Genomic DNA, 21494 nt, shown 5'->3' with positions numbered 1-21494 from the left:
TAACTCAGTGATCTGTAAGCACAGTCCAAGCGATGCATATATCCCTTCTCAATACGAGTAATATATCCAAATAATCAAGTACTGGAGATCCGTTGTGCCATCTCGATAACTCAGTGATCTGTAGACAGTCCAACGATGCATATATACTTCTTCAAATACGCTATATATCCAAATTTCATAAAGTACTGGAGATCCGTTGTCGTGCCATCTCGATAACTCATTGATTCTGTAGACAGTCCCAACGATGGCATATACCTTCTCAATACGCTATATATCCAAATATCAAGTACTGGAGGATCCGTTGTATGCATCTCGATAACTCAGTGATCTGTTAGACATCCAACGATGCATATATACTTCTCAATACGCTATATATCCATATAATAAAGTACTGGTAGGATCCGTAGTGTGCCATCTCGGATAACTCATTTGATCTGTAGGACAGTCCAACGATGCATATATCCTTCTCAATACGCTTATATTATCCAAATATCCAAGTTCTGGAGATCCGTTGTGCCATCTCGATTACTCTAGTGATCTGTAGACAGTCCAACGATGCATATATACCTTCTCAATACGCTATATATCCAAATATTATAAGTACTGGAGATCCGTTGTGCCATCTCGATAACTCAGTGATCTGTTAGACAGTCCAACGATATGCATAAAATATCCTTCTCAATACGCTATATATCCAAATATCAAAGTACTGGAGATCCGTTTTTGTGCCATCTCGATATCCGAGTGATCTGTTAGACAGTCCTAACGATGCATATATCCATCTCAATACGCTATATATCCAAATATCAAGTTACTGGAGATCCGTTGTGCCATCTCGATATAGCTCAGTGAACTGTAGACAGTCCAACGATGCATATATACTTCTCAATACGCTATATATCCATATATAAAGTACTGGAGATCCGTTGTGCCATCTCGATAACTCAGTGATCTGTAGACAGTCCAACGATGCATATATCCTTCTCAATACGCTATATATCCAAAATATCAAGTTACTGGAGATCGTTGTGCCATCTCGATAACTCAGTGATCTGTAGACAGTCCAACGATGCCATAATATATTTATCTTCTTCTCAATACGCTATATATCCATATATCAAAGTACTCGGGAGATCCGTTGTGCCCATCTCGATAACTCAGTGATTCTGTAGACAGTCCAACGATGCACATATATCCTTTCTCAATACGCTATAATATCCAATATCAAAGTAATGGAGATCTAGTTGTGCCATCTCGATAACTCATTGATCTGTAGACAGTCCAACGGATGCATACAATATCCTTCTCAATACGCTATATATCCAAAATATCAAGTACTGGAGAATCCGTTGTGCCATCCATCTCGATAACTCAGTGATCTGTAGACAGTCCAATCGATGCATATATATCCTTCTCAATACAGCTATATATCCAAATATAATCAGTACTGGAGATCCGTTGTGCCATCTCGATAACTCAGTTGATCTGTAGACAGTCACCAACGATGCAATATATCCTTCTCAATACGCTATATATCCAAATATACAAGTACTGGAGATCCGTGTTGTGCACTCTCGAAGTAACTCAGACGATCTGTAGACAGTCCAACCGATTGCATATATTCTTCTCAATATACGCTATACTATCCAAATTATATCAAGTACTGGAGATCCGTTGTGCCATCTCGATATACTCAGTGATCTGTTAGAGACAGTCCAACGATGCATATATCCTTCTCAAATACGCTATATATCCAAATAACAAAGTACTGGAGATCCGTTGTGCCATCTCGATAACTCAGTGATCCTGTAGACAGTCCAACGATGCATAATATACTTCTCAACATACGCTATATATCCATAATATAAAGTACTGGAGGATCGTTGTGCGCATCTCGATAACACTCATTGATCTGTAAGACAGTCAACGATGCATATATCCTTCTCAATACGCTATATATCCAAAAATATTCAAGTACTGGAGATTCCTCTGTTGTGCCATCTCGATTAAAACTCAGTGATCTGTAGACAGTCCAACGATGCATATATACTTCTCAATACGCTATTTATCCAGATATATAAAGTACTGGAGATCCGTTTTGTGCCAACTCGATAACTCCGTGATCTGTAGACAGTCCAACGATGCATATATCCTTCTCAATACGCTATATATCCAAATATTCAAGTACTGGAGATCCGTTGTGCCATCTCGATAACTCAGTGATCTGTAGACAGTCCAACGATGCATATATCCTTCTCAATACGCTATATATCCAAATATCAAGTACTGGAGATCCGTTGTGCCATCTCGATAACTCAGTGATCTGTAGACAGTCCAACGATGCATATATCCTTCTCAATACGCTATATATCCAAATATCAAGTACTGGAGATCCGTTGTGCCATCTCGATAACTCAGTGATCTGTAGACAGTCCAACGATGCATATATCCTTCTCAATACGCTATATATCCAAATATCAAGTACTGGAGATCCGTTGTGCCATCTCGATAACTCAGTGATCTGTAGACAGTCCAACGATGCATATATCCTTCTCAATACGCTATATATCCAAATATCAAGTACTGGAGATCCGTTGTGCCATCTCGATAACTCAGTGATCTGTAGAAAGTCCAACGATGCATATATCCTTCTCAATACGCTATATATCCAAATATCAAGTACTGGAGATCCGTTGTGCCATCTCGATAACTCAGTGATCTGTAGACAGTCCAACGATGCATATATCCTTCTCAATACGCTATATATCCAAATATCAAGTACTGGAGATCCGTTGTGCCATCTCGATAACTCAGTGATCTGTAGACAGTCCAACGATGCATATATCCTTCTCAATACGCTATATATCCAAATATCAAGTACTGGAGATCCGTTGTGCCATCTCGATAACTCAGTGATCTGTAGACAGTCCAACGATGCATATATCCTTCTCAATACGCTATATATCCAAATATCAAGTACTGGAGATCCGTTGTGCCATCTCGATAACTCAGTGATCTGTAGACAGTCCAACGATGCATATATCCTTCTCAATACGCTATATATCCAAATATCAAGTACTGGAGATCCGTTGTGCCATCTCGATAACTCAGTGATCTGTAGACAGTCCAACGATGCATATATCCTTCTCAATACGCTATATATCCAAATATCAAGTACTGGAGATCCGTTGTGCCATCTCGATAACTCAGTGATCTGTAGACAAGTCCAACGATGCATATATCCTTCTCAATACGCTATATATCCAAATATCAAGTACTGGAGATCCGTTGTGCCATCTCGATAACTCAGTGATCTGTAGACAGTCCAACGATGCATATATCCTTCTCAATACGCTATATATCCAAATATCAAGTACTGGAGATCCGTTGTGCCATCTCGATAACTCAGTGATCTGTAGACAGTCCAACGATGCATATATCCTTCTCAATACGCTATATATCCAAATATCAAGTACTGGAGATCCGTTGTGCCATCTCGATAACTCAGTGATCTGTAGACAGTCCAACGATGCATATATCCTTCTCAATACGCTATATATCCAAATATCAAGTACTGGAGATCCGTTGTGCCATCTCGATAACTCAGTGATCTGTAGACAGTCCAACGATGCATATATCCTTCTCAATACGCTATATATCCAAATATCAAGTACTGGAGATCCGTTGTGCCATCTCGATAACTCAGTGATCTGTAGACAGTCCAACGATGCATATATCCTTCTCAATACGCTATATATCCAAATATCAAGTACTGGAGATCCGTTGTGCCATCTCGATAACTCAGTGATCTGTAGACAGTCCAACGATGCATATATCCTTCTCAATACGCTATATATCCAAATATCAAGTACTGGAGATCCGTTGTGCCATCTCGATAACTCAGTGATCTGTAGACAGTCCAACGATGCATATATCCTTCTCAATACGCTATATATCCAAATATCAAGTACTGGAGATCCGTTGTGCCATCTCGATAACTCAGTGATCTGTAGACAGTCCAACGATGCATATATCCTTCTCAATACGCTATATATACAAATATCAAGTACTGGAGATCCGTTGTGCCATCTCGATAACTCAGTGATCTTTAGAGAGTCCAACGATGCATATAGCCTTCTCAATACGCTATATATTCCAAAGTTTAAAGTTTGTAGGCTTCTAAAGTTATGTTCATCTCCAAAATTAACATTCTCTACGTCGTATTAATATAAGAAAATAGAAATTGTGTAGTAAACAAACAGTTTGAATAATTCTCTAGACATTATTTTGCTAGCATGAATTTCTAATAAAATAATAAACTAAATGACAATACTTGTCCTGTCACTTGGCATACATTGATGATCGAACAATGTTTGGCCTCGTGTAATCGATGAGACGTATATGAGACTTCATTTCTTACACCTCTTTCTTCTGTCTATAGACATTATACTAGACGTCTAGTAGCCAACTAATATAAACATGTAATTCTAAACACGTATATAACACAATACGCGTATTAGTATAAGTATTGGTGCCTTTCTAAACCTTCTTCTTAATGCATAATATTAATAATTTACCAGTAATACCATTAATATGTAAATGCGCTTAGGCTAATTTAATACAATATTGCGTGTGGATCCTTTTCCTTATCACTGAAAACAATTTATTTTAATGAATCAAACATAATTTACAATATTGTGAAGTAAATATAATAAAATTATTATGTACAATAACATTATAAGGACGCACGTGAAGGACAGACAGAAGACGCAAATTGCATTAAGCTGGGGAAAGAATTCACTGCATGATGTACGAGTACTTGGAGTTAATTGGCCGTAAAAAGTTCCTCATTGAGAAAGTGGTTTATTAAATTAGGTAAAACTAATGTAATTAGTAAAAATTATAATTTAGAAATACACTTGGTTTCTATGGCCGATATTTTTGAACACGCCAATCACTTATCGTGCCGCTGTCAACAAATCAGTTTACTCTGGAGGTGATAGCACCGGTATGACAGTGATTGCGGACGTGTTTGAGCACTGCGTGTTCTGCGAAACTTCCTTACCCCGTGCTACCAGTACGTGCCGTTGTCAACAAATCAGTTTATTCTGGAGGTGATAGCACCGGTATGACAGTGATTGCGGACGTGTTTGAGCACTGCGTGTACTGCGAAACTTCCTTACCCCGTGCTACCAGTACGTGCCGTTGTCAACCAATCAGTTTATTCTGGAGGTGATAGCACCGGTATGACAGTGATTGCGGACGTGTTTGAGCACTGCGTGTACTGCGAAACTTCTGTGCCACGTGCTACCAGTACGTGCCGTTATCAACAAATCAGTTTACTCTGGAGGTGATAGCACCGGTATGACAGTGATTGCGGACGTGTTTGAGCAATGCGTGTACTGCGAAACTTCCTTACCCCGTGCTACCAGTACGTGCCGTTGTCAACCAATCAGTTTATTCTGGAGGTGATAGCACCGGTATGACAGTGATTGCGGACGTGTTTGAGCACTGCGTGTACTGCGAAACTTTCTGTGCCACGTGCTACCAGTACGTGCCGTTATCAACAAATCAGTTTACTCTGGAGGTGATAGCACCGGTATGACAGTGATTGCGGACGTGTTTGAGCACTGCGTGTACTGCGAAACTTCCTTACCCCGTGCTACCAGTACGTGCCGTTGTCAACAAATCAGTTTACTCTGGAGGTGATAGCACCGGTATGACAGTGATTGCGGACGTGTTTGAGCACTGCGTGTACTGCGAAACTTCCTTACCCCGTGCTACCAGTACGTGCCGTTGTCAACAAATCAGTTTACTCTGGAGGTGATAGCACCGGTATGACAGTGATTGCGGACGTGTTTGAGCACTGCGTGTACTGCGAAACTTCTGTGCCACGTGTGCTACCAGTACGTGCCGTGGTCAACAAATCAGTTTACCTAGGTGATAGCACCGGTCCCTGTGATTCGTAGTACGTGCCGTGTGAGGTGATAGCACCGGTATGACAGTGATTGCGGATTTGAGCACTGCGTTACCCCGTGCTACCAGTACGTGCCGTTGTCAACAAATCAGTTTACTCTGGAGGTGATAGCATTGGTATGACAGTGATTGCGGACGTGTTTGAGCACTGCGTGTACTGAGAAACTTCTGTGCCACGTGCTACCAGTACGTGCCGTTATCAACAAATCAGTTTACTCTGGAGGTGATAGCACCGGTATGACAGTGATTGCGGACGTGTTTGAGCACTGCGTGTACTGCGAAACATCTTTACCCCGTGCTACCAGTACGTGCCGTTGTCAACAAATCAGTTTACTCTGGAGGTGATAGCACCGGTATGACAGTGATTGCGGACGTGTTTGAGCACTGCGTGTACTGCGAAACTTCTGTACCACGTGCTACCAGTACATGCCGTTGTCAACAAATCAGTTTACTCTGGAGGTGATAGCACCGGTATGACAGTGATTGCGGACGTGTTTGAGCACTGCGTGTACTGCGAAACTTCTGTGCCACGTGCTACCAGTACGTGCCGTTGTCAACAAATCAGTTTACTCTGGAGGTGATAGCACCGGTATGACAGTGATTGCGGACGTGTTTGAGCACTGCGTGTACTGCGAAACTTCTGTGCCACGTGCTACCAGTACGTGCCGTTGTCAACAAATCAGTTTACTCTGGAGGTGATAGCACCGGTATGACAGTGATTGCGGACGTGTTTGAGCACTGCGTGTACTGCGAAACTTCTGTGCCACGTGCTACCAGTACGTGCCGTTGTCAACAAATCAGTTTACTCTGGAGGTGATAGCACCGGTATGACAGTGATTGCGGACGTGTTTGAGCACTGCGTGTACTGCGAAACTTCTGTGCCACGTGCTACCAGTACGTGCCGTTATCAACAAATCAGTTTACTCTGGAGGTGATAGCACCGGTATGACAGTGATTGCGGACGTGTTTGAGCACTGCGTGTACTGCGAAACTTCTGTGCCACGTGCTACCAGTACGTGCCGTTATCAACAAATCAGTTTACTCTGGAGGTGATAGCACCGGTATGACAGTGATTGCGGACGTGTTTGAGCACTGCGTGTACTGCGAAACTTCTGTGCCACGTGCTACCAGTACGTGCCGTTGTCAACAAATCAGTTTACTCTGGAGGTGATAGCACCGGTATGACAGTGATTGCGGACGTGTTTGAGCACTGCGTGTACTGCGAAACATCTTTACCCCGTGCTACCAGTACGTGCCGTTGTCAACAAATCAGTTTACTCTGGAGGTGATAGCACCGGTATGACAGTGATTGCGGACGTGTTTGAGCACTGCGTGTACTGCGAAACATCTTTACCACGTGCTACCAGTACGTGCCGTTGTCAACAAATCAGTTTACTCTGGAGGTGATAGCACCGGTATGACAGTGATTGCGGACGTGTTTGAGCACTGCGTGTACTGCGAAACTTCCTTACCCCGTGCTACCAGTACGTGCCGTTGTCAACCAATCAGTTTACTCTGGAGGTGATAGCACCGGTATGACAGTGATTGCGGACGTGTTTGAGCACTGCGTGTACTGCGAAACTTCTGTGCCACGTGCTACCAGTACGTGCCGTTGTCAACAAATCAGTTTACTCTGGAGGTGATAGCACCGGTATGACAGTGATTGCGGACGTGTTTGAGCACTGCGTGTACTGCGAAACTTCTTTACCACGTGCTACCAGTACGTGCCGTTGTCAACAAATCAGTTTACTCTGGAGGTGATAGCACCGGTATGACAGTGATTGCGGACGTGTTTGAGCACTGCGTGTACTGCGAAACATCTTTACCACGTGCTACCAGTACGTGCCGTTGTCAACAAATCAGTTTACTCTGGAGGTGATAGCACCGGTATGACAGTGATTGCGGACGTGTTTGAGCACTGCGTGTACTGCGAAACTTCCTTACCCCGTGCTACCAGTACGTGCCGTTTGCTGTCTGTGTATTTTTTTATGTTTTGTTTCAATTTCAATTTATTTATTTAATATGGAATCGGAGTCTGTCACTTACAAATCCAGATGTTTTGGAGCAAACAGTTGATACAAGTTCTAAAGAAACCGGAGTAGATAAAAAAAAACTGATTTGATGTTAGAATTCAATCACCATTATAAAAAAAAATCAATATTGTGGAAAATAAAATCTTTTCTTAAGGTTATTCTACTAGAGACATGTATTCTACATACTAAATGAAACATACAAAAGGCTTCGTTCTCAAAATAAAAAAATCCCAATCTGTAGTCTGTGCCGTATCGATATGTGAAGGACCGTTAAATGATTGCGTATCGTGTAATTAGTTTTTAGTTGAACGTTAGCGAACCTACTTCTTAGGGACTGGAAAATTTCTCCTCTCTCTGTAGGTCATTTCAAGAACAAATTAAGTTATGTACATGAATTTTGCACTAACCTTTATTTCTAACCTGGGAAGATCGAATTCGATGGCAGTACATGTATCTAAATATTTAATAGTCTCTACAAAACAAATATAGTAATAATATAGTTTAATGGAATAAAAGCTATCCCAAATCAACAACATACGCATTATCCTTGTTTTATAAGCTTCGAATACACTATTCATACATAATCAAATTTGCATTTCTTACCACACTCAATCTAACCACTTGACAATGATCGACCACTGACTTCACGATTTATCAGTTTTGATCAGATTTTGTTGCGATGTAACCAACTTGCAATTGGGCTTCTTTGAGATTTGATAAATTGCGTACTTTAGAACATTTGCAATGTTGTTGCCTACACACCAGCAAATTATAAACGTGTTGAATTAAGCACAAAAATCACTTTTACCATATTGTAAATCCCTTACAAACTTAGAAGAAAGTAATCTATATCCACTATATTATTACGATAAATATCAAGAACTGAAAGATTTACTTTTAGAAATTAAATTTTATTCACAACACTTTGAACTAATACTTTTTTAATCCTGTTCCAATGAATCAGCGTATAAAGCCACGTTTATGAGAAATTTATCAGTTCTAAATATTAATAACTGAACGTCAGCGAAGTCTATCTGGTGAACGGCTGAAAAATGTCTTTTTTCTGTATGTTTGTCCACATTAACATTTTATATGAAGTATCAATTTAAGTAATCAATACTGTTCGTATTTTTTAAGTTCGGTGATGTTGCATGTCACTCGATGGGATTTGACTGGGCGTTAATAAATATCTTTAAATTCTTCTTAAGTGTAATAATGATGGCAACGAAAATATCGCATAATATATAAACGTGTAAACAAAGTGTACAATCAACCATGTGATACAAGCATCTATGGAGTTGAACGTACAAAGCTTGTTAAGCCACGCATAGTGTGGCATACTCCTACATAGTTGATACTTGAAATATAATTGAATACAAAGTTAAATTTCATTTAATACTAAAATGATTTGTGAAATTTAATCGTTTGCCTGGATATTCTATTGCCTTTCTAAGACAGTTTATGGGGAGTTCCGACCCCCCTAAGTCCGTCAGCTAAGTCCGCCCCTGGATGACGTGTTATCCTCCGTACATCTCTTACTCTGAATTGCTTCTATGTGGTCAGAGCGCTTTCTCCGATCTCGTCATTTCAAGGTCGCTTGTTCACACGTGTTGAGGTTATGTCACAGCTCCTATTCTTCCGCTATCACTACTAGCAAACTAGCAATAGCTTCTTGAGCAAACATATTATTCTCATTGAAAAACTTGCATTGAACATATTTGATAGCCATACCAAGTCACGGGAAAGTGAAACGTTTTTAATGTTTTTCGAATTAATTTATAAAAATATTTGTAATATATAAGAAAAAAAGTGCATTTTATTTCAATGTCGATCTGAAGAACAATTTTATTGTTTCACAGGAGATAGACCTGAAATTTCTTAAATAAATCCGTATTATCGGTTTAAGTGGAGTGCGCCAAGATTTCAAAATGATGTAAAGAAATTATGTAAATCTCATTTAAATTTTAAACATGAATTATTACGTAGATTCAGAAAACTACTGTCATTCACGACTGCATCTATTCCGTTTCCTTCCTCCATCAATGCTTATCATTTCTCCTTACGTTCCTTTTCCTATTTATTCATGCTCTTTGTATGTTCACCGCTTATTACCCTATCTCATTTCTTCTCTGTTTTCTTCTTGCCCTCCTATTTCCTTAGACATGTTGTCTTCCTCCTGTTGTCTTCCCACTTATCTATTTTCTATGTGTTTAAATTTAGCTTGAAAAATGCATTCTTAAATTTAAATACATGTATTAAGGAACACTCGTCACTGAATTGAAACCGTTTAAATCCGAATATAATTGTAACGCATTGCACACATATATCATCAGCTTCAACAAAGAGACGAACACGTCATCAGAGATTTACAGATTAAAAGTCAGCCATAAACAATGACCTAATTTTAACAAAGTAAGCTAACACCAATGCAAATTCATTGTGGTCAGAGAAAATAGCAAACTCTCGTGCAAATATTTATCTCAACACAATTAATAATACTGCATTATTGTTTTTGGCCAAAACAAACCACGTTATCTGTGGGTTGTGTTTAGCTGCTTATCCAAACAATCCATCAGTTCAATGTGATTGTATGTCTTTAATTAACTGAACATTTATTTATTTGAAATTATTACAAAAAGACTTTATTTTAAACATTGAAAATACATACAAGCTTATTACAAAGAGTAATTAATAAAACAGAGTTGGCTTAAACATTTTATTCTTTATTACAAACTAGTTTCGGAGCTAGTCCGCATGATCAAAGTATATAATAACTTTAAAATTATATAAATATGTTCAATTAAACAATATAGTTTAGTTTTTAGAATGCTTCCTCTGCTAGCAAATTATATTCAAAGTAAAAGAAGGGTCCATATAAATTTTATAAATGTTCTATCAACTAAGCGCTAGTTTTTAATTTGATACGTAAGTATTTACTTTTTTATTTGTTTAGCGTAATTCTTATTGTAGATTAGTTACTAGTATGATCTTCAGCTCCGTTCCAAAAGTATTTAGTAATAAAAAATGTAATTTTTAAGAGTTAATGTTCAAATTACAACATATTTTCCATATGTTTATTTAATAAATTAATAATTAGAACCATAAACTTAAAAATATTTATAGTTATTAGGAACTTAAAATCGTTTTAATGAATAACCAAGTATTAATTAATATACATGTAATTAAATAAAAAAGTATATTAATAGTCACACTCCAGAGATACTAAAATTATTGTTATCTTTATTACATCACGACGTCAAACCCAAATATGAAGAGACACGCTTTTGTAATCAACTAGTTTGTTCCTTATCCTGAAGTTATGTTACATTAAAGAGACCATATTTATTTAACCCTGATAAGAACCATTTTATACCTAATTCACTTTTACGATCCTATTTTTAGTCGTACAACTATGGGATATGTGCGATTGTAAACATACAATTAATACGCATCAAACGCGTTTTCATATCCATATAGGTGAAATGTTATTAAAACAAATCTCAACTTTTTTGTACTTCATCATTTAATCATTCAAGAAGTGCGCAATTTGAAAAAGGCTAGAAGTGTATGGATGCGTATTAATCATAGCTTTAACACTAGCATAACACTACGATAAAACATAAGGGCGTATAAGTACAAAAGTTTTTTCTTATAAGGGAAAAGCTTGCTAAGGTAATTTTAATATAGCGGGATATTTTGATATTTTAATCAAGAAAATTCACAAACCCAGCCATGTTCACTATAGTCAAAGCCATCGAATAATGTCATATAGTTAGTTTTATAACATCAAATTGAAGGTTATGCTTGCACATCTTTTATACCCATTCCCTCCAATATCTTGACAGCATTTTTTTGATTTCATGAGAAGGTCGCGGCATGTCAAGGTCACTGATAAGTCTTATCAATCATGCAAGACAGATGGGATGTCTCACTGGTGGCAACGATGGAAGTCATGTCCTTACAAGTGATTAATGATTCCTGACTAATGGCCTTGGTGCCATCACTGATGTACATCGAAATCTTGTTTACTTACGGTAGGATAGTAGCACATTAAAAAAGGAAATCTATCATCACTAAAATTTCAAAGTGAATTACATATGTCAAGCAAATTTTATTTCCTACGTCACTTTTACACGATAAGAGATGAGAGAGGTTTTTAACATAATATATAACCACATTTTTGTATGTAAAATAATATAATATATACTTATGTGACAAAGTAAATACACTTATTGTATATATTGGACTTACATTTTCTCATCTGTACAATTAAATACTTATACAGGCAGTAAGATTCTGTACAGTCATCTTTAATTGTTGTAAGTGGTATCTACAATTTAACTTCACCAGGTGATTATTTATATTAAATATATAAGAAATATTGTATAATATATGTTTGCATAATATATATCAGTAATAAATGGTAAAAATGAGCTGTTACTGTCGAAACTAAACGTAAATCTAATGTAAATATGCATAAACATGTTTACTCTAAAGAAATAAAACTATTATTTAATTCGTAAATTATATACAAAACGCCTTTTTTTAATGAACTAGGTTTTATATATCTTGCACATTTTTTCTTACATTGGTTTTCGAGAAATTACCACTAAATTTGAGAATTATATCAAATAATTTTATCAGTAAGGTGATTTATAAGTATGATAATTGTTTTGAATTTTCGAATAAAATTTTACACGCGCAGACCGATTGAAAATCAAACAAAATAATTTTAAGAAATTATTTCAATATAACTAAATTAAAACCAGTGGATTTATAGCTTCAATTCAAAGCTGAACCGCACTATATGATATAAAAAGAAGTTTTATATTATTTTCGGTCATCTACATGTATATTTAACTATTTTATAACTTGATAAGTGAAGGTCGTAGTTGTCACGGTTTGAAGAGGTAGATAAAATACTGTAACACCCAAAACATCGGGTTCTGTATGCCTGTGACGCAGGACCAAAGCGAATTAATGCTTTTCACTCTCCGAAATGAGCTAGCTTCTCCCATGTAATAATGCATGTGTGGTAGGGGAGGGGGGTAGTAACACCAGTATGACCTATGGCAGAGGGCCCCGGGGTGCATTAATCATATATCATGCCACCTCACTGCCAACCCCACCTCCTCCCACAGCCCAATCCCAAGTCAGGTGACCAACAAACTCTCGCAAGTGGATTTCTTTGACTTATCAGGGTCCATTATCGCGACAAATGCTTACCTCCGTGTACTTTATTTAGCACATCATGAAAATTACTTAAAAAGTGAGAATTAAAGTGATTAAAAACCCGATTTCAGAGGGTGTGATCTTCAAAAATAAAAATATCCATACAACAGAGTGTCAAAAGTCCCCACAGAACTATAGGGAACGTTTATCAACTATCCGGCAATATAACCTTAACGCATTTATTATTAATATATTGATAAAATCTCATCATATTTTATTCAATTTGCTTACAAATTTATTTGTGCATCAACAGTCAGGGCGAGGATAAACAACACTGTGATTTTAGACAGTCCAGTCAGATTCCTAATAGGAAACCAGCGGTAAAAGGAATAAATAACGCAATAACACTTTCAGAGACCTAGACAGGGTATTCTGGAGATTGAGAACCTCTACAATCCAGATGGTCCTATACCGGTAGCTTCTAGAAGATAATACCACTCACAGCTGAATGATCTTACAACAAGTCATGGATCTTATAAGCCAATGGTTTATACTCGTAAGTTAAGGTTGGTGCATATCCCAACGGCTTTCTGGGTTCAGGTGGTCCTTAGCATTTAAGGCTTGAAGGAAAAGGTACTCCAAGTTACAGCTGATTGATTCTACAATAAGTCAGTGGGACATGTGAGTCAAGGGTTGTCAGGGTCCATGTGATCCTGGACCCTGACAACCTAACCACTTTTTAATTCGGACAGATTTTGAAAAACTTTGGGAAAGGTTTGTGGATATAGGATTTCCTGTAAGCCTCTTCATATCCGAGTCTCTTCATTAAGAAGAAGGAAAGGTGTAGAACATTCCTTTCTTAGAAACCGTCATATCCGTAATCAGCGACCGTCAGTGATTACGGAGGACTCTGGCGCTGTCCCACCACTGCAGCCACTATTACCCAACCACACATTATCCTGGGAGGCTGAATGGAACCTGCCCGGAACAAGCAGAAGAAGGTGAAAGTGGGTGAATGGCCGACGGTGTAACACGGTCAAGCCACTTCCGCGCTCACGTCAACGGTTCCGTCAGCAGAAGGGTGAACTGTGGCAGTGCTTTGGCCGCGGCCCACTCTGTGGCAATGAGGATATATACCTTGACCTTTACTTTAACGCAGGGTAAAGCCTGCAGGTCTCTAACCAAGAGGTCAGGGGTTCCATCAGCAGAAGGGTGAACTGTGGCAGTGCTTTGGCCGCGGCCCATTCTGTGACAATGACGACATATACCTTGACCCTTACCTTGACGTAGGGTAAAGCCTGCGGATCTCTAACCAAGAGGTTACCGGTTCGATTCTCGAGGAGGTTTATACAAATTAGCCAAAGGATTTGGACCGTTTTACGTTAAACATGTTATGAGTAATAAAAATTCCACTAGCGTGGAAGCCTGCTTTACAGAAGAGTGCAGCCATCCCGTAGTTCGTGTAAAACAGACTACGAACAGAAACCATCCCTGGAATTTCAGGAGTCTTAAAATTTAATTTCGACAATCTACCACCCGTACTCACACTTATCTAGATGATTCGTATAGATGATTTAAGTTATTCATGTCAAGATTTACTTCAGTTGTTTGCTTAAGTTGCACCAGAATAGGTTGTTATTAGTGTGATCTAGCTTCCTAGACAGTTTCGTTTACTTACGTTACATTGCACAATAGATATTGTCCAATAAGCTATAAATATGAAAGTTCTTTTCAGTTGCTTTGTTGAATGAAATATGAATTAGCATTTTAATTATTTCAAAATTAACACTATTTTACAGATTATAATTAAATTCGTATTAACAAATATTGAGAATGTTTTTTTATTTCTTCAATGCGAATCCAGAATTTAAGTAGGTGTCTGAAATCGCTCTTCTTACTTGTTATGTATTTCATCCTCCAAGTAAACTGAGAAAAAGGAATGTCATTCCCGTACTGAAATGGTATACGATTTCCAATCCATGTCCAAATAATGCTAATCACGCTGAACTAATATTATTCCATAAAAGTGTCTTAAAAATAATTGTATATGGTATAAAATAAAATATAATGTTTGTTTTGATAGTTGAGAGAATATATCAGATATTGAGTGCAGTGATATTGAGTATAGAAGCGTTCTAAACTCTACCATTGGCATATCGGTGGATGAAACTATACTCTGCTATCAACATAAGCAGCTAAACTCACCGCGAAATATACGTTACACCACACCTAAGGATTTTCTACTTAGTTTTCTTTTCCTTAAAACGCTCACCCGTATTAGATTTTTTACACTAATAACAAGCAATTTCTGGGTAACCGCAAGGACCTGTCTTGGAGCTGGTCCTATTCTCTTTATCTCGGATCTGTCGCAACACGCCAGTCAACGGTCGAACTGCGTCGAAGCCTTGCAGAACCAGTCACCTGTGTCCTTGTGCCATTTGCTATGTGCTTATTTGGCGTTGTTACTATTAAATGGCACTTGAAGAACACTCCTTGCGCTTTGATAAAGAGTGATTTGGGCTTGGATGTAGAACAACAAAGCGACCTGTGAAGGTCAGAGTAGCCGCGGTATTGTTAGGCAGGATAACTTGACGGTTTAGGTATGACAAGGTTACATCACGGTTTATTTGCCGTGTTGATTAGCCCTTGGAAAGTTCATGTCGGAACCGGACTGATAATGAAGCAGGCTGTATTGTTGGAACAAGATGACGTTCACTTGTAAGGCTTTGGGTTCTATTACAAGGTTAAGGTACCTGCGGGTTAGAACTTAATGAAGATTTATTAAATAAGAATTGAAAATTACCCGGCAAGTTAGTACTTCGTTTGAATACGGCCTTTCAACATCAAGTAAATATTAACATAGAAGAATATAGAATTAAAGTATTTCAGCACATCAATATTAAGTCTGTTTTATTTATTAAACCATTTAAGATTAGTTTGTATTATAATTTTATCATAAATCTACTAGCTCAGCATATGAAATGAAAGTTACACGTGTGTTGATGTGTGCACGCTCATTGATTATTATCTAGATAAATAAAGTTACGTTTTTATGAATGTTACTAATTTATGGATGTAAATATCAAATTTACAACAATAAACATTGTTGCAACAAAATAAATACTTATATACTACTACATTACAATGCATCCTGTATTTAGTTTCCATGCTAAGTTTGGCCACAATAAAGTTAACAATGTTAAAAACGTAACACCTCACCCCATCCTCCCACCCTCTCTCAATCACACAGCGTGATCGAGGTTAAACGTGAAAGTAATGCTAATAAATTGACTCATTCGCAAGCAGCTGGGTTCTCTATGATGATTGACGACCTCTACCGTGATTGATCGGCGTACAGTTACCAGAAGATTGTCTTATCTCCATCCGGCAGGCGTGTTCGATAAGGGGGCTATTTATCACATAATTGTTCCTATCCTGAAGGGAATCGCTTTGATTAATGTTGCCAATTAAAGCCGCCTTGGTGGTGCTCAAACGGCGAGCCCTTCTGAGAGGCTCTTTGACCAGTTCTGAATTGAAATTGGATTCGGCAAATAGCTAAACATTTAGCTACCAAGTCAAAATTATTCATGTGAATTTCAATAACATTAATACTTTATCTCCAAATTTTATTGTATATTTATTTGTTATTTAAATCAAAGTTTTCATTTGACTCATTTCTTTTGAAATCACATAGCATACGAGTAAACTCTTATTGGCACACACAAATTCTTTTAATAAAAGATCAGCTCTTCAAGGTTGCAGTGGATTTATAACCTTTGCCAAAGACAGTACGGTATCGTTACAAGCTTCCTTACTTCAATTTATTAATATTCCTACAGTAAGAATATCAAAATTGATTTTCATAACAGTTAAAGACTCAATTACAGTCTTCCTGGGAACCAAAATATTTATATACCGCTTTACATTTTTCCTTTTTAATTTTACTAAAATGTTGCCAAAACTATTGTTAACCACTATTTTAAAACTCCTTTCTTTCCTTACATTTTGGTTAAGATCATGTTAAGGACCCTACACTTAGGGTCCTCTCCTAACAGGACCTAGGGTCAAGAGCCCCAAAATGATTTTGCATCCTCATTACTTATGTTTAGTTCTCAAATATGAAGCTTAAAATAAGGCTGAGTACTTGAGGAAGGATGATTTGGACCGGATTCGATGAAAGTTGATTTAATTCAATTTTGAAATTAGCCTCGAAAAGTGTCTTATAATCACAAATTTTGAAAACCATAGAACGTGGTTTGGAGACTCCTGTATCCTTCGGAGGACAACTTTCCTGTTTCATTAAAGACAAAAAAACAAACCTCCCATTGTCTGGAAAAAACTGTTCTGTAAGTTATGATTAGCACACATTTCACCCTCACCCTGCAGGATTGGATGTTAATACACGGATAGCTGCATAAACCAGCTCATTATCTCTATAAAACACTATCAATATAACAGCGCAATAACATTAAAAGCTCACAACAACGTACATATCTCAAATAAATATGTTAGTTATTAACTAATATGACCAAGTCACATACGATGGAAACATTTTTAAAAGAGCTTTCAGCCTAATTTCAGGTCCTTGAAAGATGAGCCACTAAAAGCTAATACTCGATCCAGGAATCTTCTCCAGCTGTTAAGCAAATGCGGGCATTCATCATGAAAAGTGAAGAGCGCAGACTGCCGGAGCTGGAGCTGTTGAAAGAGCCGCCACACCGTTAAGAAAAGGGGTTGAAATGGTGCTTGCTTAGACTCTTGAACGAGTCAGTAAATTTGAATGGCCCGGCAACGCATGCTAATATCTTTTACGGGTGTATCCTGATGGTTTGTTGTGGCAATTTGCATTACTTTTAAGAGCTATTATACAAGCGTTAAAAGTAGCGTTCTCCTAACATCTATTGTTTATTTACCTTGCACCTCGTCCTATCTGCATGTTAAGAGCACGTTTCAGCAGAAATTACACGTGTGACAATACATTATACTCTGGGAGCCGAGAGCTAATTTACATTGTATAATCACACACCAGGCCTTCTTGAAATCGATAGAGATATTGTTCGACACAAAGAAACTGATCGTCAGCTGCGTAAGTTTTGGTACAGATCGAAGTCGGCAGATATCAAAAGGGTTAAAAATGTAATAAGGTTATTTTTTTCTCAAATCACACTTTTCTAGATTAATAAGCTAAAAATAGGCGACCAAGAGATACAAAATATTCACATCACTGTCAGGCAGAACCACACCACTTTAAAGATGGCTGAATTAACTGATTTTAATTTTTATTTACGTACAGGTTTGTCAGTGTGTCAAGCTAAAAATATGATAAGAGTACCAACTATTATTTTATTATTTTCAACTCTTCACAAAACTTAATCCAGTGTATAATACGGCAAAAATGCCAGTGGAGTGATAATTTTAATATACATTTAAATATTTAATTACTTCGGAAGTGTGGTAAATTCGGAATATTTGTTTATGTAATAAAGTTGACAAAAACAAATCTGGTAACTGTTAGGTACATGCCAGTTTGACTATTAGGATTATAAATATTAGTAAATATTTACATCGTAATCTACCTCAGTCATCATATATTAAGTTAATTTGTGGTGTTGTAATCGCATTCAACATCGTGAGTAAAGAGTAAACATTATAGGTAATGTTTACACCGCTATTATATTTCCTGGGTTGTTATTTTTGAATCAAATAGAAGCAATTTGCGGTTCACCACTTACCTAACGACCACACTCGTTTGAAATCATTTTCAGTTTTGGGGACAACTGTCAGCAACTCAGTGTTCGTAAATTGGACAGATTAAGTGAGGCTCTGTTGGTTTCTTTATGCGACCGCTCTTTATCTCTTATCTATCTTCCCACCCCCTCCCTTCAATGATCGTTGGTTTCAATAGCTTTACCTGTTAAAGGGGTAAATTAGGCAAGGAACAATAGGATACGGGAGTTAATCCAACTGGTCAGTATATTTTCATTTTTATCAGGCTATTACAACATTAATAATACGGTTTATTTTTTAAACCATCAAAACTGGTCACGAAGTACAACTATGAAAAAGTTTAACCACGATAAATTGTCCACTTCTACAGCCATGGGGTTTTTACATTTTCGAGGACTACTACTTGTTACCTATATTTTGTTGAATCTGCAAATATCTGAAAGACATTATTTAACTTTGGAAAACAAGAAAATATATCAAATGACTGAAGAGAGTTGGAACTGTGGGACATTCAGTTATTGCTAGAAGTTCCGCTCTGTACACTGACCGGAGCTTATGGAAATTCAATTGTTAAATCTAACTCTGGCGCTTTTACGCCTTTTGCAACGAAATCGATTTCGTGACCTGTTCAAACTTCATAGTGCTCTATATTGATTTCTTGACTTAAAGAAGTTAACCCGAGGTAATCATTTTATTACTACAGAACTAATAAAAAGTATATCAACGTTATTTCTACTTTTGCCGAACTGATGAAGATAACGTGTCATCTGGAGCTATCCACACAAAACTGTTCATCATCAAAAAATTGTATTAATTTTACACCAGTTCTTTTACTAGATGCTTTAGCTTTTGATGAAATTGGATAAAGAAAGATACGATAATTGTTTTTTTCCGCCATATAAATGTACGATGGACACTTTAAAGCATCTGTAATGAAAATATTACTATATAAGAACTTAGTAACCTCAGTTTAATTACCCAGTTTTTTATGTTAGATACATAAACTATCTTTTGCAAATTTACCAATGTTAATGTAATTCTTATCAGGAAAATGATAAATTGATCCTTTTGAACAGCCTCTCCGACCTTATAATGCCAGATTTACCTGCAATGGTAACCCTACTTACCTAATACTTTACTTCTTTATTAAGTAAACAAATACTGTTTAGAAAACAAAAATCCTTATTTTTTATTGTGTTTTTTACACTAAATCGGTTTGTAGACGTTACTTGAAAGTTACGTGGAGAAAAGAGTGACACAACTGACATTTCTAATGTATATTCATGCAATCATTTTATGTTATGCCACTTCTTAGTTAAGAGATTTAAATGATCTCTTCAAATGTTACAGTTGTTCTCATCTTACTTTTAAGAAGTTTTGCAGTTGAAACTACTAAAGATGCTGTGAACATTTCAATGCATCTCAGGCTAAAGCCTGAGTTGTAAAGTTAAGTTAATTTTTCAGTCTGGGATGGTGATAATATGATCTCTTTGAGGTAGACTAAGGGTTTAGCAACTAACTTAAATGTAACTTTTGAATAGCTAGAAACGATCGACAAGATGGGCTAGACCAAGGATCTGTCAAATCAAATCAAATCAACACATCCTTTATTCCATATAACATATTACAATGCATTGGTTTGCGTCAACTTAGTACAATCATGTGTATAGAACAATTTACATAGGAACAAAATACATAGGAAGGACTAAATAAATTACGTATTGCTATTAATGTAGTCATCTACAGAATAGAAACAGTGTTCAATAAGATAAGCTTTAAGCATTCTTTTAAAACAAAATAAATCCTTTTCAGCTCTAAGAGCATCAGGAAGAGCGTTAAAAAGGGGACGTGGCATTGTAAAAGGTGTGATGTAAAAAAAGTAGTGGAATGGTAAGGAATATTCAGTTTATGTTTTTGTCGAAGACTGTATCCCGACTGAGGAACAAGGGACCGGAAAACACCATGGTTCTGCTGTAAGAAAATCAAGGTGTGAAAAACATAAATGCTTGGGAATCTTTAAGTAACCAGGTAGTTCAAGGACATACAAGTTGACGCGATATCCGCTAAGTAGAAGTTACTTACCACCCCTGATGATGGGGAGGTGCGGTTGCTTGGCCAGCCACTCTTTGAGTGCTGCGACGTCTCTGCTGATCCCACGCGGCGTCATGTTGAACTCCTTGTAGATCCTCGCCTTGGAGTTGGCGCTCGTCTCCAGCAGCTTCATCGGCATCTGAGACAACCAAATCCACCTATGAGATCCCTATTTAATATCACAGTTCAGTTTGGTAGGTTTAACTGCTACCGATAGAGTAACAAGATTGAGGAGAACGCTACACCATGTCATGTAACAAGGTTTACTAAGAGTGGAATTGGGCAACCCATGTGGGGATGTGCGCCATCATCGAATTAGGGTTTTTTTACATTTATAAATGAGGTTTCAAACATAATTTCTAGTTTATAGCTGTATTTATCGTTGAGAGATCCTGCGGACAGGTAGGCAGTAAAGCCATTTTTTCAACTCACTTTGTGACAGTCTTCACTAACGCTTAGCCAATAACTCTTTTTATACTTTTATCAAGAGCATTT

The 21494-nt window shown here is 37.4% G+C and overlaps 2 protein-coding genes across 2 annotated transcripts in view; one reads left to right on the top strand and one right to left on the bottom strand.

Annotated features, from left to right (window-relative positions):
- LOC124366449 (acetylcholine receptor subunit alpha-like 1) overlaps nucleotides 1–21494 on the top strand; it is a 727733-nt gene that overhangs the window by 574550 nt on the left and 131689 nt on the right. The gene's annotated exons all lie outside the window — the stretch shown is intronic.
- Nucleotides 1–21494, bottom strand: part of LOC124366453 (retinol-binding protein pinta-like) — a 135260-nt gene that overhangs the window by 67666 nt on the left and 46100 nt on the right. Inside the window, exon 2 of the mRNA XM_046823021.1 lies at nucleotides 20991–21138. Within this exon, the coding sequence (XP_046678977.1) occupies nucleotides 20991–21138 (148 nt within the window). The remainder of the gene's footprint in view (nucleotides 1–20990; nucleotides 21139–21494) is intronic.

This window comes from Homalodisca vitripennis, chromosome 7, assembly GCF_021130785.1.
Source record: "Homalodisca vitripennis isolate AUS2020 chromosome 7, UT_GWSS_2.1, whole genome shotgun sequence".
Taxonomy (NCBI): Eukaryota; Metazoa; Arthropoda; class Insecta; order Hemiptera; family Cicadellidae; genus Homalodisca; species Homalodisca vitripennis.
The sequence above is the reverse complement of the archived record's forward strand: the minus strand, read 5'-3'. Positions and strand labels throughout refer to the sequence as shown.